This window comes from Dreissena polymorpha, chromosome 7, assembly GCF_020536995.1.
Source record: "Dreissena polymorpha isolate Duluth1 chromosome 7, UMN_Dpol_1.0, whole genome shotgun sequence".
NCBI lineage: Eukaryota > Metazoa > Mollusca > Bivalvia > Myida > Dreissenidae > Dreissena > Dreissena polymorpha.
Window position 1 is genome coordinate 92,670,871 of NC_068361.1, and position 15,091 is coordinate 92,685,961.

At 35.5% G+C, this 15,091-nt stretch overlaps 1 protein-coding gene across 1 annotated transcript; it reads left to right on the plus strand.

Annotated features, from left to right (window-relative positions):
- The first annotated feature begins 6,170 nt into the window (after nt 1–6,170).
- On the plus strand, nt 6,171–8,363 carry LOC127840059 (zinc finger protein ZFP2-like). The gene is made up of 2 exons (XM_052368447.1): nt 6,171–6,425; nt 7,105–8,363. Exon 2 carries the CDS (start codon nt 7,111–7,113, stop codon nt 8,176–8,178), a length of 1,068 nt encoding a protein of 355 aa, XP_052224407.1. The 5' UTR covers nt 6,171–6,425; nt 7,105–7,110; the 3' UTR covers nt 8,179–8,363.
- Nucleotides 8,364–15,091: the final 6,728 nt, after the last annotated feature.

Here is a 15,091-nt window from a genome sequence, read left to right on the forward strand (position 1 = left end):
GGGAGTCCATATGTGACCCTTCATAACCTGCCTCAGACTGAACAAGGTTTCCCTCAGTAGACTGGACTGTCAATGAAATGTTTCAATAATCAACATCTGACAACTACGCGCTAGACTCAATATTTGAAACATAATCCCCAATTTTAAAAGTCTGAATTTTATCAATGAGGGAGTGATCAGTATTATGCAAACAATTTTGAATCACAAGTGAATAAACCCAGTGTCACTATCAATGGATAATTTCAGTGGTTTTGTGGCAGTTTGTGTGCGTTGCTATACATGTACCTACCACACTTATCAGTCCTTCTGAATCTGATGTACTCCTCCGTCAAAATATTGTTGCCCGTTTCTTAGGAGACTGGTGATTGCAATTGGGAGTAATTCTCATGGAAATTGTGCATTTTAATTATTAATATTGTCAAAACATTTATTTCGACACATGAAGCATGTTAACAAATTATTATTTAATTAATAACCGAAATCTGTAAATGTTTTGTTGCATTTTCAAATGAGCATAATTAAATTTGAAATCCGAAACGTACTTCGGAATTTTAATGTTAACTCGACCAGTATCAAATTTTAGCTTCAAATGAACATTATACATGCATTTCATCTTCATCCTTTGTCACGATAAACAGTGCATGAAAATAATGCAGCTTATGTAAAACGTCACTTTACAGCATTGAAAGCGTTGGTTTATTGATTTGTATGCCCCAAAAGGGCGGCATACAGTTTTCACACTGTCCGTCAGTCGGTCAGTTGGCCGGTCTGTCCGACCGTCACACTTTTCATGTCCGCTCTCTAATTCAAGTAGTTCTCATCAGATCTTTACCAAATTTGGTCAGAAGTTGTACATGTGTATCTAGATAATGTCTAGGCCAAGTTCGAACATAGGTCATGCCGAGCCAAAAGCTAGGTTGCGGGGTCACTTTGTGCGTTTCAAACAATCAGCATGGTGTCCGCTCTCTAATTCAAGTAGTTTTCATCCAATCTTCTCCAAACTTGGTCAGAAGTTGTATCTAGATCATGTCTACGCCAAGTTCGCACATGGGCCATGCCGGGCCAAATACTAGGTCACAGGATCACTTAGTGCGTTTTAAACATTCAGCATGGTGTCCACTCTCTAATGTAAGTAGTTTTCATCCGATCTTCACCAAACTGTGTCACAAATTTTATTTTGATAAATTCTAGGCCAAGTTCGAACATGGGCCATGCTGGGCCAAAAACTAGGTCATGGGGTCAATGAAAGCCATTTCAAGTACAAGTTTTTTCTAGATGATCTCTAGGCCAAGTTCGAACATGGGCTACGCCGGGCCAAAAACTAGGTTAGGTAATTACTTCGTGCGTTTTAAACAAAAAATAGTTGGGGGCATCTGTGTCGTGTAGAAACATTCCTTGTTGTATAAAAAACTATGTACATGAAAAAAGAGCGGTGCAGTAAATAAAGGCAGAATGCATAAAATAAAAGAGGAGAAAAATTTCGTCATCTTGAGATCCCGACTTAGCTAACTCGTGGCCACGAGTTAGTCCCCAATCAAATACTATCTTGTTCCCTCAAATTTATCAGCCAATGAAAACGTCCCAAAAGCAAGGCTTTGATATAACATATATCGGCGCTGACTACTACTACTACTACTACTACTACTACCACTACGACGACGCAAAACGCCGACGACTACTACTACTACTACTACTCTACTACTACTACTACTACTACTACTACTACTACTACTACTACTACTACTACTACTACTACTACTACTACTACTACTACTACTACTACTACTACTACTACTACTACTACTACTACTACTACTACTACTACTACTACTACTACTACTACTACTACTACTACTACTACTACTACTACTACTACTACTACTACTACTACTACTACTACTACTACTACTACTACTACTACTACTACTACTACTACCACCACCACCACCACCACCACCACCACCACCTACCACCACTACCACCACCACCACTACTACTACTACTACTACTACTATCGGTACTACTACTACTACTACTACTACTACTACTACTACTACTACTACTACTACTACTACTACTACTACTACTACTACTACCAGTGTCGTAGCCAGACCCAAATTTAAGCAGAGGCAGTATCTTATGTCCTTCTAGGGGGGTGCGGGGGCATGCCCCCTGGAGTTTGTTTTTAACCTAGAACGTCTCTGGTGCGTTTTGAAGGCCATTAAAAAAACTTCATTTTATACCTAAATTATCGGAATCGTGGACGCTACATATTACCGTTTGGTATCAATAAAGTTCACACAAAAATCTGCAACACGTTCATTGTCAATTTTATATTCTGGTACCATAAACCGTGTTTGAAGTGACAATGATGTAACAAACTTAAATATAGAAAAATAGTCATATACTTCATTTGAAGTCAGATAGAAAAAAGAAAAAATTGAGACGCAGCTCTCTCATACAAGCCATAGTATGTATATGGATAATATAATGTGCTTTACATAATTATTATTGAAATACTAAAATAAAATAGATCTAACTTATAATATGAAGGAACATATTTATCTAGCGAATAATGTTTCATGAACATGTTTTATTATTCTTCCACTTTTAAATATCAATCTTATTGAACGCTAATTCAACTCTCATGTCTCCAGTCGAATCCAACATTTGAAGAATCAACTCGAATGTGTTTATGCACAAACATTAAAAGGATGCCATTTAGCCGTTCCTCTTTCATAGTAGAACGTGCCCACGTTTTAAGCCTTCGCAATGCGCTAAAACTCCGCTCACATGTACAAGAACCAATAAAAAAATATTATTTCTTAAGTTAACATCAAATCAGCATCCGCAAACTTGCTGTTGTAGTTCAGACAAGTTCACCGTGAAAAAATTCGTGGACGATTTGTTTTTTTCCATTTAGAGCTTGAAAGCACAATATGTCTCTTAAAAGAAATATTTAAATGCATTAAATCAAAAGAGTTTTCAATCATAAACACATATAAAAAGGATAATTGATGGAATTTACTTAAACACGGACCTACTGGGATTCGAACCAACGCAGTGACAACAAAATAGTGAGCAATGGATCCAGAGTCTGACGCCGTACCGATTGCGCCACAGGGGCATATTGTTTATCATGAGGAGTACAAATATTTAACTTAAATCAGTAACGTTTTTGGCCAATTTTTTTTCAATTTTCTTATGTTAACATGTCTTATGTTTTAGCACTGCGTCATCATTTTCTGTTAGTTGACAGTTCTATCATCAACGTTCTATCATCAACTTCATTGACTATTAAAATGAAAATACTGGAACTTCTTTATATCAAAAAAGTTTAATACGCGGAATATCATTATTTGAAAATTCTAATGTAAACAAAGATTCTTACCACCTGAAACGGTCCCGGATTAATCTCGACGCCGGCCATTAATATACGGATTTTCCTAATCATTTTGCTAAGCCATTGGCATCAATTGAAGTTATTAAAATGAAATATTTATCTGCCTCAACATGAACCAATTGTACTCAATGATAATATTTGTTTGTGAATATCATAGTGCCTTAAATTCATTAAATTGCCTCAATTTCTTAAAAAGATTTAAACTACTACTACTACTACTACTACTACTACTACTACTACTACTACTACTACTACTACTACTACTACTACTACTACTTCTACAACTACTACTTCTACTACTACTACCACTACTTCTACTACTACTACTTCTACTACTACTACTACTACTACTGCTACTGCTACAACTACTACGACAAACACTTCGACGACGACGACAACGGACGACGACGGACGACTAACGGACAACCGACCGTCGACCAACCGACGGACGATGGACGACGACCGACCGAGGGACGACTGATGGACGACCAACGGAAGACCGATGTTTGGACGAGGGACGACCGACTGAAGACCGACGGAGGACGCCGGATGGACGACCGACGGACCTCTTCCGGAGGACGACCGAGGGATGACCGACCGACGATGGACGACTGACGGACCACGAGTTAGATATGTCGTGGCCACGAGATAGAAAAAAGAGGAGTGCTTTTTTCTATTTCGTGATCTCGAGATCCCGACTTAGCTAACTCGTGGCCACGAGATAGAAAAAAGAGGAGTGCAATTTAAAAAAAGAGGAGTGAATGTCACCTCTATGCCACCGTACGTCATTAAATTTCTACGATTGTTGTTTTCAATGAAAGTGACGTCATTTGCAAAATATTTATGAATGAAAACGACGTCATATGTTTGTACAATCCAATGACGTCAATAAATAGTGAACTGTGTAATTTAGCGAAAACGTATATTACCAACATAGCGTTCAAACCAAAGATCTATCAAAAATCTTTGCATCCACATTTTAAAAATAATTATTCTATAAATTTTATTTTCCTGCTTAAATTCTAATTGTTATTTTCATTTGAAATATTCAGAGACTACAATGTCGTCTAAGATGAGCCTGTGCAGACTGCACAGGCTAATACGCGATGATATTTTACGCATATGCCTTAAACCTGTTTTTGCCAGAGCGCAACCATTAAGGACATTATATACACATGAAGACCAATTTGAGCTCACTGCGTAATATACAGATGAATTAAAGGGACGTTGTCTCAGATTTTGACATAGATTGAAGTTTGCCATTAACTGCTTTGTATTGATAAATAAAAACATTGGATCTAAAAAGCTTCAGTAAAAGCAATAATAAAATTAAAGAAAGGAAAAGTAACCCTCAATTGGGCTAGAACCACTGACCCCTGGAGTAAAAGTCTAACGCTTAGACCATGCGGCCATCCGTGCTTATACAATCATAATGTATTCTATACTTTATATAAGCAATCCTCGTGGTGTCACAAAATATAACGACATCAAAAGACCTCTCCAAATTATTCAATCTTTTAGCGTTGCAACGCTTTATAATTTTCAGGTTTTTGAATCGTCACAAGATGCATATAATGGATATTTTAGAGCATGGTAAATGTTTAGTATTAGTGTTTCCTCACAAATATCATAACTACAACTAAAATTTGCGAATCTGAAACATTTTTTTTTATTTCGATATGCATGTTAAAAAACTCTTAACTGGGGTATATCTAGTAGGTATTGCATTGCACGTGTTTGATGTTCATCTGCTCGTTGGTATGTACATTTTCAAAAAGTAAAATGACTCTAAAGTACCTCACCAAATAAACGTGGTATTCATATAAAAAGTGATATCATTATTATGAATAAGTCTTCATTTATCCATTTGTCTCATGTAAGTGATTAATGAACGCATTTCAGTAAATAATGAATTAACTAACAAATAATACATTTATGTCTACAAATGAAGAGCATTTTTAGTTTATGCAAAACATTTTTACCAACGTTATATGAATTAAAACAATTGTTGAAAACACATTCGTATGTTAATTGATTATGAAAAAACACTTGTAACAGAAAAGGGGATATGTTAAGTTAATGCACAATCTTTAATATGTGTTTCTATTCGTCGGTATATGATGATTTAATAACCAAATACATGTATATTCATATGGTAATTATGACATGTAACGGGTTCGATCCCCACTGTGAAGCGTTCTTTAGATTTCTCAAAAATACATCAATTACTGGTTCTACCCAGGAAACGGACTCGAGGGTATTTCAATAAGCATTAGATTTTCGGTGCAATCGAGCCAAAATAAATGGGTTGTAAATAATCTATACCTATCATGGTTTAAACTATGCCGAAGGACAAAATAAATAACATACTACAAGATTTCTACTGTATCTTATTTCTATGTTATGGTGTATGTCTTATCGAAGCTTTGTTAAGCAATGTATACTTGTTCTACTACGGTAATTGTAATATCTGCTGTTATATTTTTATTACATTCATTATGAATTAAATGATAAAGAAAACGTCAAGGTTATTGTTCTGGGTAGAAATAGGAGAAAGAGTTTTTAAATTATTATTATTTGTTAATTAGACACATGTAATCAGCAATCAAGTCCAATCAAATAAAATAACAGTAGTTGTTGTTTGTTTAATTGACTCCCATTCCTATCGCTGTTTTTCACAGTTTTCAAATGGAGTTTTTTTTTGAAGGGCTCAGTGTCACTGACTTAAATATATAATTGTAATAATTAAAGATTATGACGACTTTGATGTACCAAACTGTGAAAACATAACAGTTGTTTGTGATAATTATCGACTGAAGCTAAGCCAGGAGGCTTTGTTTGCCAGTACGTTGATTTAAAAGGCGTTTTTATCACAGAAGAACATCAAAATAGGATCACTGTTTGTGACTGGATGGATTAGTTTAAAATAACACACGCGATAATTAATTAGAATTAAACGCATTGTACAGAAATAGTTATTATACATAGTTTTTATATTTGTGTATGGATATATCAAGACAAGGTAATTGCATTTTCATTATTCGTTCATGAATAACTAAAGAAACATACTGTTCGTGTTCTATATCGCATGTGTTTTGTTATGTTGTGTATCGTAAAAATGTATGTTTTTATGCCATGCTGTAATGTTGTTTTAAAATGCATACTGTAATCAACAAATCATAAAGATCTGAAGGTATCTGATTTATGTCAATAAATGGTAGAACGTCACTTTTTGTATAAACATTTGAATTTTCAAATGGTTAACCGTTTGCGTTCTTATTGCTTTAACAAATATCCATAAGCTGATTTCAGTATCATTGACGCGCGTGTATAACTCTCTTTCAATTTTAAATCTGAACGAATATGTGAACATGATATCGGTTTATAACGTGAAATCTGTCATTGATGTTTTTAAATATCGTTAAATATTTCTCGTGCAAAATTCAAGTAACGGGCAATGTTCAAGTAATTCACACCAGAGCGGAAATGCCATGAGAAAGCATTTAATCGTCACCAAATGCACTTAAAATCGACTGGTTAACGTTTACAAACATTAACAACGTTGCTAAACGTGCAAACGGCTATGTAACGAACTATATATTAAAGGTACCTTTAAAAGTTAATGTATCGGAGTTTATAATTTTTGGCATTGATTAATTTTTTTGTTTGATTTTGAACAACGCATTTTCTTATTCTTTCAGATTAGCATGGCCACATTGCTGGGGCATGTCATGTCCTTAGTCCTGGATAAGAGCAGTAAAGTAGACAATCTCATCCCCTGTTACCGAGGCGACGACTTCATGGCAGACGAACTGACACCACGTGAACACATCTCGTCATCTCCCGAGACGTTTGCTACGGAATATGTTGTCTCTATGGATACTGATTCTTCTGTCAATTACGACTGCGCTTGGACCACATCCGGTTCCGGTGCGACGACGGAAGACGCGTACAAGTTCTCTGCAGGCGTATTTGAGATTAACCAGCCTTTTACGCTTGTTGCCAAGGACTATGTGAAACCCAAGAAAACTAACTCGTTCTCTATAGATTCCATACTAGGAAACAGGACTTCCGATACTCCGACAGTGGACAGTGCGGCTCCATCGTGGTTAGCAAATGCTTGTGTTAATTATTCGATGCAAACGCTCAACTGGAATACATGTCAAAAATATATACCCGATGGAAATTATCATGAACCGGAACAGGCCAGACTCTACTGGTGCCACGCTTGTGACGAGTTATGTGAAGACGAGACCGAGGCAGCCAGGCACCAGAGGGAACACGCCGACAACAGGGATCACTGCTTGCTAAAGGATCCTCTATTCTCCAAACACGGATACACCAGTGTCCACCAGAAAACATCGTATTCAAAACGACTGAAGTGTGGATTGTGTGACAAGATCGTGACCAGTGACTTCTTGCGTCGCCATATGCGCGCGCATCATTGTAACAAGTGCGATGTGTGTGAAGTCGCATTGAGAAGTAACTCAAACATTAATAAAAATATTCGCGCGCATGCTGAGCCTATGTCAGTGTCGTGTGAGAAATGTAAGTCGAAAGCTGGATTAAGACGAGTTTTGACCGTCCACAATTTAAACGTTCATCGCCAAACATTGTGCAAATATTGTGGACTGAAGTTCAACAATAAGTACGCATGCGCACAACACGAACGCTCGCACACCGGAAGAAAGCCGTACGCATGTCAAGTTCCCGGATGTGGAAAGACGTTTGCGCAGGACTTACAGCTCCAGCTTCACTCCAAAGTTCATTTCTGAATTGTGATTGAACAGTAAATATATAACTTATGTAGACACAGTAAAATTTAGTGTCTACATTTGTCTCTAACTGTTGTTTTAAGTGCTATTCTAGTGCTTGTTGTTGTAAACTTGTTCAGCATTAAATAGTATAAATATATCAATGTGCAAGAAGATACCTTTACCTTATTTAATACTTCATTTTGTATGAGCGTGTTGTATACGTTATATATAATTAGGAAATAGAAATTGAAATGTTACGATTCTTTTTTATCAATTCCCTTTTTTGAAAGAAAAATCAGAAGCGTTAAGAGAAACAATATCGTTTATGAAAAGAAGTATGCAATGGCATGACTATATAATTTATATTACAAATACACGACCTTTTAAAAAATCGACATATTTGATAACGTCTGACAGTTGGGCAATTATAGTTTACTATTAAAATGTATACACACATTTAACTAAAAACTATTTGAGACAAAATCGTCAATGAATCAATAGCAAATATCTTTTTAATATTTCTAATTTTAGTAACAAGAATTGTGCACAGATTCTCAAAGGTGTCACTTAATGAAAATTAAGTAAATAAACTATACGAATTTGAATGAATCTTAAATCTTAATGATTATACAAAATTTCTTTAAAAAAAATTGGACCTGAGCTTGGTTTTAACATTGGACCTCTAGAAGCCAAAGCTGACTACCTTCCACTACACGACGCAGCCATTTGTTTTAAGGACTTGGTTTGAGCGCTGTGTCATTATTTAAAGTTTTCGCAAAATTATCGACACATATCATTGCTTTCGCTTTATTATTTTTCAAATTCGATTGATGTATTTCAATTGGGCATACGTTTTGAAAATTGTCCTATATGCGATGTAATATTTTGCGTCTTTAAATAAAATGCGAGATAATTTTTTTCGGCATAGCTGTTCAGCTGTTCACATGAATTGACCTTTATCAACACGCTTTCCTCATCAAACGCTCGTTTTAGGTTACAGTATACTGAATAATCGTGACATACTGTCTAAAAAGATATCATACTGTAGTTGACTCGAAGGCGTTTTTACGCTTTAAACTATTCTAAGGATTTTATCTTTAGGAGATAATGGTAGGGCGTGAATAGGTTTTCACTACTAAATCCATGAAAAAATAATATACTTAAAGACCTATAGTAAAGCATTGCACTGAAAAAGGTATTCAGAATCGTGTTAGAAACGAAATAATATTTTTCTATGATGGTTTGTTATCGAATAACCTACAGTAAGGAGTATAGATGCGTATTATCAAATCACTCGTGATTTAATTCCTATGCATCTATACTCCTTACTGTGTGTTATTCGACAACAAACCATGATAGAAAATATTATTTCTTAAGTATATTATGACCGTAATCGTCACCCTATACCGCGAACGAATAACTAAATTGTTCCCGGAACGGGCTACATGCTACTATACTGGCTGTTCATATATTTGTCTTTGGCGTCTGTATTTAAATTTTCCTTTTTCCTAGAATAAAACTGTATATTTACCATCATCGGATAAATATGAACATAATAAATAGAGCAACTGTAAAAATAATGAACGCTGTTTATACATGTCAGTGTTAATAGCTAATCACAGCTTATGTTATTTTGTTAATATGCCGTCCGAATAATATGTATAACATATTGTACGTATTGCATTGTTTTGTATGTGTTTATTGTTTATTAACGTATTGTGTACACATTACTCAAACGAATCGGACGCAGTTGGAGATTGTCTTTCTCGAACAAATTCCCCTTTGTATCGTGTATTATAGTAACAATATCTACAGCAACTATTGTTGTTTACATTGCGCACTATATAACTAATACAAACTAGAACCAGACAATATTGTTAGAACTCGTTTTGTTATGTTGCCGTTATTGTATACCTTGTACACTTGGGTGCAAATAAAGAGTTGTTGCGTTAAAAATAAAAACAGTCAATACAATTTAATAAAAGAAATATCCTACCACCAGCCCGAATGAATAGCTCGGAATTTTCTCATTTGTTGAAAATACCTAAACTTAGCGAAATAGAAAATGTTATCACTGACTTAAAAAAAGCTAAATTATGTTACGAGAACCTAGGTGAATTTCCTTGTTGTGTAGTATAGCGTAAAGGATGAACGCTGGACATATTTGTCTACTTCTTAGACAGGTTTAATCGTTACATAATTGCACTGAAAAGGCCCTTATTTATGGACATGTAAACTTTCTTCGGTTAATTATAAGTATAACATTTACCCTTTCATTTGACACATCGCAATAAATGTTGGCCCACTTACATCGCACATTTTCAGGGTCAGTTGTTCTTCAGTAAATCGTCAGTGGAAGACATAATGGGCTATCGATAAATAAAAAATAACCTATTTGTGAATGCTTCTTATTTGAATTGTGAGAAACATAAGTACATAAATAGTATACTGTCGCGATAAAAGGAAAATCGGTGGTATAATGGGGGCGAAGGGGGGGGGGGGGCATGGGTTCGATTCCCACTGTGGGAGCGTTCTTTAAATCTCATTCAAAGACAAAAAGTGGTTCTATGCACAGGAAACGGACTCGATAGCGTTTCATGTAAGAAGTAAGTACTTCTTATGCAATCGAGCTAAAATAAATAAGTTTAAACAGGGGAGCAACATATATTCAACAATTTTGAACAAACTTGGATGATGAACACCATCTGGCTTGTCGAAAACTGGCCGATCATTACATACGAACAATGACGTTAAAGGTTATGATAACCGCCTTACCGGTAATCGCAGGTCAAAAACGTTTAAAATCTCTAAAGGGGCCTTTTTACGTTTTGGTAAATTGACAAAATTATTTTAAAAAAATCGGATTCGCTAATTTTCGTTTTAGTTATGATATTTGTGAGGAAATAGTAATTATGAACTTTTACCATGCTCTAAAATGTCCTTTATATGTATCTTTTGATGATTTGAAAACCTGAAAATTATAAAGCGTTGCAACGCGAAATGAATTAATGATTTGGAGAGTTCTGTTGTTGTCGTTTATTTTTGGGAAACTACAAGGATTGATGATGTAAGTAAACATCCGCTCATATCATGAGCACGGATGGTCGAGTGGTCTATGCGGGAGACTTTTTACTCCATCACTCCAGGGGTCAGTGATTCGAGCCAAATTGATGATTACTTTTGTTCTTTTTAAATTGTATTCTTTTTTTCACTGAGACTTTTAGGTCCAATGTTTAAATTTATCAATATAAAGCATTTAATGACAAGCTTCAATACATGCCAAAATCTGATAAGGTCCCTTTAAAACAACAAACCTGGAAAATACACAAATTTCTGGATATCGTCTATCATAATGTTGTAAACCTTTACAAATAACGCATTTTGCAAACGTGCGGTTAACCATATGAATGCAATTATGTGTATTAACAGAAAAGTCAATATTTCATTAAATGTATGAATGCAACATTAAATGAACATGAAAAACATATTATTTCGTACATGGGCATCATGGTCCGAAAATGGGGTTCGTACAATCATACTACATACCAGTGTCATAGAACGTAAAAATATGCTGTACATTTAAATTTTTAATATTTTATTAAATTAATGAATGTACTATTGGATGAACATGAAATTAAATGTACTATTGGATGAACATGAAATTACTGTTATTTTGCATATGAATTGTCTCGTTTGCAAAAGTGGTCTGTTTGGTCTGAAAATCTGGTCTGTATGGTCCGTGCCGTCCGTAAATATAAGAAAGAAAGAATTACAAAAATACTGTTGGTTTCTTTCATTGAAAAATGTGTCTAAAATAGTTTTAGTATGTGTTTGTATTGAAATTGTTATATTTAAGGCACTTCCTATTACAAATGCTTTTAAATGTCAATTTATATCAATTTATTCACAAATTCGATAAATGTAATCAATACATTCATTTCATTATGAATGTACGTTTTATAAATTATCGATGTTATTTTCAAAGCGTCGGTTTATGAGGTATAAAGGACAATATTTAAACACAATTAATAGTAAATGTTCAATTTATTACTAAATTGTATTTCACATATTCAAAACTCATATACTAAATGTGGTATACAATTAAGTGAATGTTATTGTATCTTCCTACACAAATCAATATTCATAAAACTTGTTTAAAGCTAAACAATAATACATCGAAAAGCACTACAAAAATAGTACTTAATAGTAAATACAATCGCGAAAGACACAGACAGACACTCAATATTACTGTGTCTCAACAAACTATATTTATTGATCAATAAATCACAAATGAACTTTCGCGTGAAGCTGAAGCTGTATGTCCTGCGCAAACGTCTTTCTACATCCAGGAACTTGACATGCATACGGCTTTCTTCCGGTGTGTGAGCGTTCGTGTTGTGCGCATGCGTACTTATTGATGAACTTGAGTCCACAATATTTGCACAAGGTATGGCGAGGAACATGTAAATTGTGGACGCTCAAAACTCGTCTGCTTACTGCGTTCGACTTACATCTCTCACACGACACTGACATAGACCCTGAATGCGCGCGCACATTTTTCTTTATATTTGCGTAACTTCTCAATCCGACTGCACACACATCGCACTTGTGCCAGTGATGCGCGCGCATGTGGCGGCGCAAGAAGTCACTGGTCACGGTCTTGTCACACAATCCACACTTCAGTCATTTCGAATACGATATTTTCTTGTGGACACTGGTGTATCCGTGTTTGTAGAATAGAGGTTCCTTTAGCAAGCAGGGATCCCTGTTGTCGGCGTGTTCCCTCTGGTGCCTGGCTGCCTCGGTCTCGTTTTCACACAACTCATCACACGCGTGGCACCAGTACAAACTTCCGGTTCCGGTTCATGATAATTTCCATTGGGTATTCATATTTGACGTATAGTCCAGTCGGGCGTTTGCATCTGATAATTAACACTAGAACTTGCTAACCATGAAGGAGACGCAGTGTCCACTGTCGGACCATCGATTGTCCAGTTTCCTAGTATTGAATCTATAGAGAACGAGTTAGTTTTCTTGGGTGTCACCGAGTCCTTGGCAACTTGCGTTTTAGGCTGGTCAATCTGAATTGTATGTGCGGAGAACTCGATATCCGCTGGGGTACCGGAACAGCATGTGATCTCCGCGCCATCGTTATTGCCAGACGACGAGGCCGTTTCCGTGAATACGTCGTATACCGCCGCAAACGTCTCGGGAGATGACGGGATGTGTTCACGTAGTGTCACTTCGTCTGCCATGAAGTCGTCGCCTCGGTAACAGGGAATGAGATCGTCTGCTTTACTGCTCTTATCCAGGACTATGGACATGACATGCCCCAGCAATGTGGCCATGCTAATCTGAAAGTATACGAAAAAAAAATGTTGTTCAAAATCAAACAAAATAAAAAATCGAAACCATCAGTATGAATTGAACTATGATAAAACTTAGGTGAACAATACCGTTTAATATAGTTTGGTACGTATGAGCTTGTTTTGCAACGTTGTTTATACCGGTACTCGTAAAACAACTAGACAAAGTATTCTGATTGCATTCGGACTAGAATTGAAATGTATTTATTAACAGGATGTTTTCGTGCTGATGTGATTTACGTGAACCATTTCCCGTTACTCGGATTGTACACGCGAATTTAATTAATAATTTATGAAGACGAATTTCAATTTGAAAATTGTGAAATTAAAATTGATAAAAAAACTGTGAAATTTTCCCTTATTTACAGAAAAACATCTTCATCAAAGTTTCGTTAGATTTGTAGATTACATTGTGTTTCTTTAACTGTAACTACAGAAAGGTCAAGAAATATACATTTTAATATTGTATAAACATGACAATACAACGCTGTTAGAAACAAACAATTGGTCTCTTGAGTTATTCATTAACGAGTGTTTAAAATGTACCTACAGTGTCTTGATATATCCATACACAAAAATTAAAAAATTATGTCAAACAGTTGTACTGTTGATTCCGTTTTCAATATTAATTAGATTTACAAGAGTGTTTTTGATAGAATCTCAAATACTTGTCTTATTTTGATGTGCTACTATCATAAAATCGCCTTTTAAATCAACATAATGACAAACAAGGCCCCTTGGCTTAGCATTTTGTAGATAGTTATCACAAACCAATCTTATTTTTTCACAGTTTGTTACATCAAAGTCACTCTTATCTTTAATCATTACAATTATATATTGAGCCAGTGACACTGAGCCATTCACGAAATAACTCCAGGTGAAAACTGTGAAAAACAGTGATCTCATTGCGAACAAAACAAATTAACCGTGTTTTTTTATTTGATTGGACTTGATTGCCTATTTCGTGTGTCTTATTAACACATAGTGATTATTTAAAAAGTCTTACTATTTCTTCCACATAAAACATCGATCTTTACAGTTTGTATTTCTCGTTTTTAAATGAGAGTTACTTGAAAAAAGAGAGATCCGGTGGCTAAATTATAATTTACTTGACAACGCTAATATATATATAAAACGTAACATATAAAGATATAACAAACATTATACAGAAGACATATTTGTAGAGGTTGTACAAACATGTGTGTGTGTTTTATTTCGTAAGTCGACATCGTTTAAACCATACGCTCTTTAAATAATTGGTTTCCAGTGTTCACGCAAAAGAAGTGATGCAAAATCCCGAGAATCTACAGTTAGTGACGGCGACAGAAAATTAAAAAGTTCACAGCGTTTGCTGCGTAAAGCACGGAAAATACTGATAAATTGATTTTCTTAACTGCAGCTAGATTCAGCCATATGATCTATGCGACAGGTCGCGTTTAGCATGTAAATACGTACATACATAGGTATACAATCAGTCCTAAACATGTGCATAGTACTGGGCCCGGGGCTGGGGCGAGTTAATGTTCGAGCACTCGACGCATATGGGCGGACTGGACAAAGCAAGA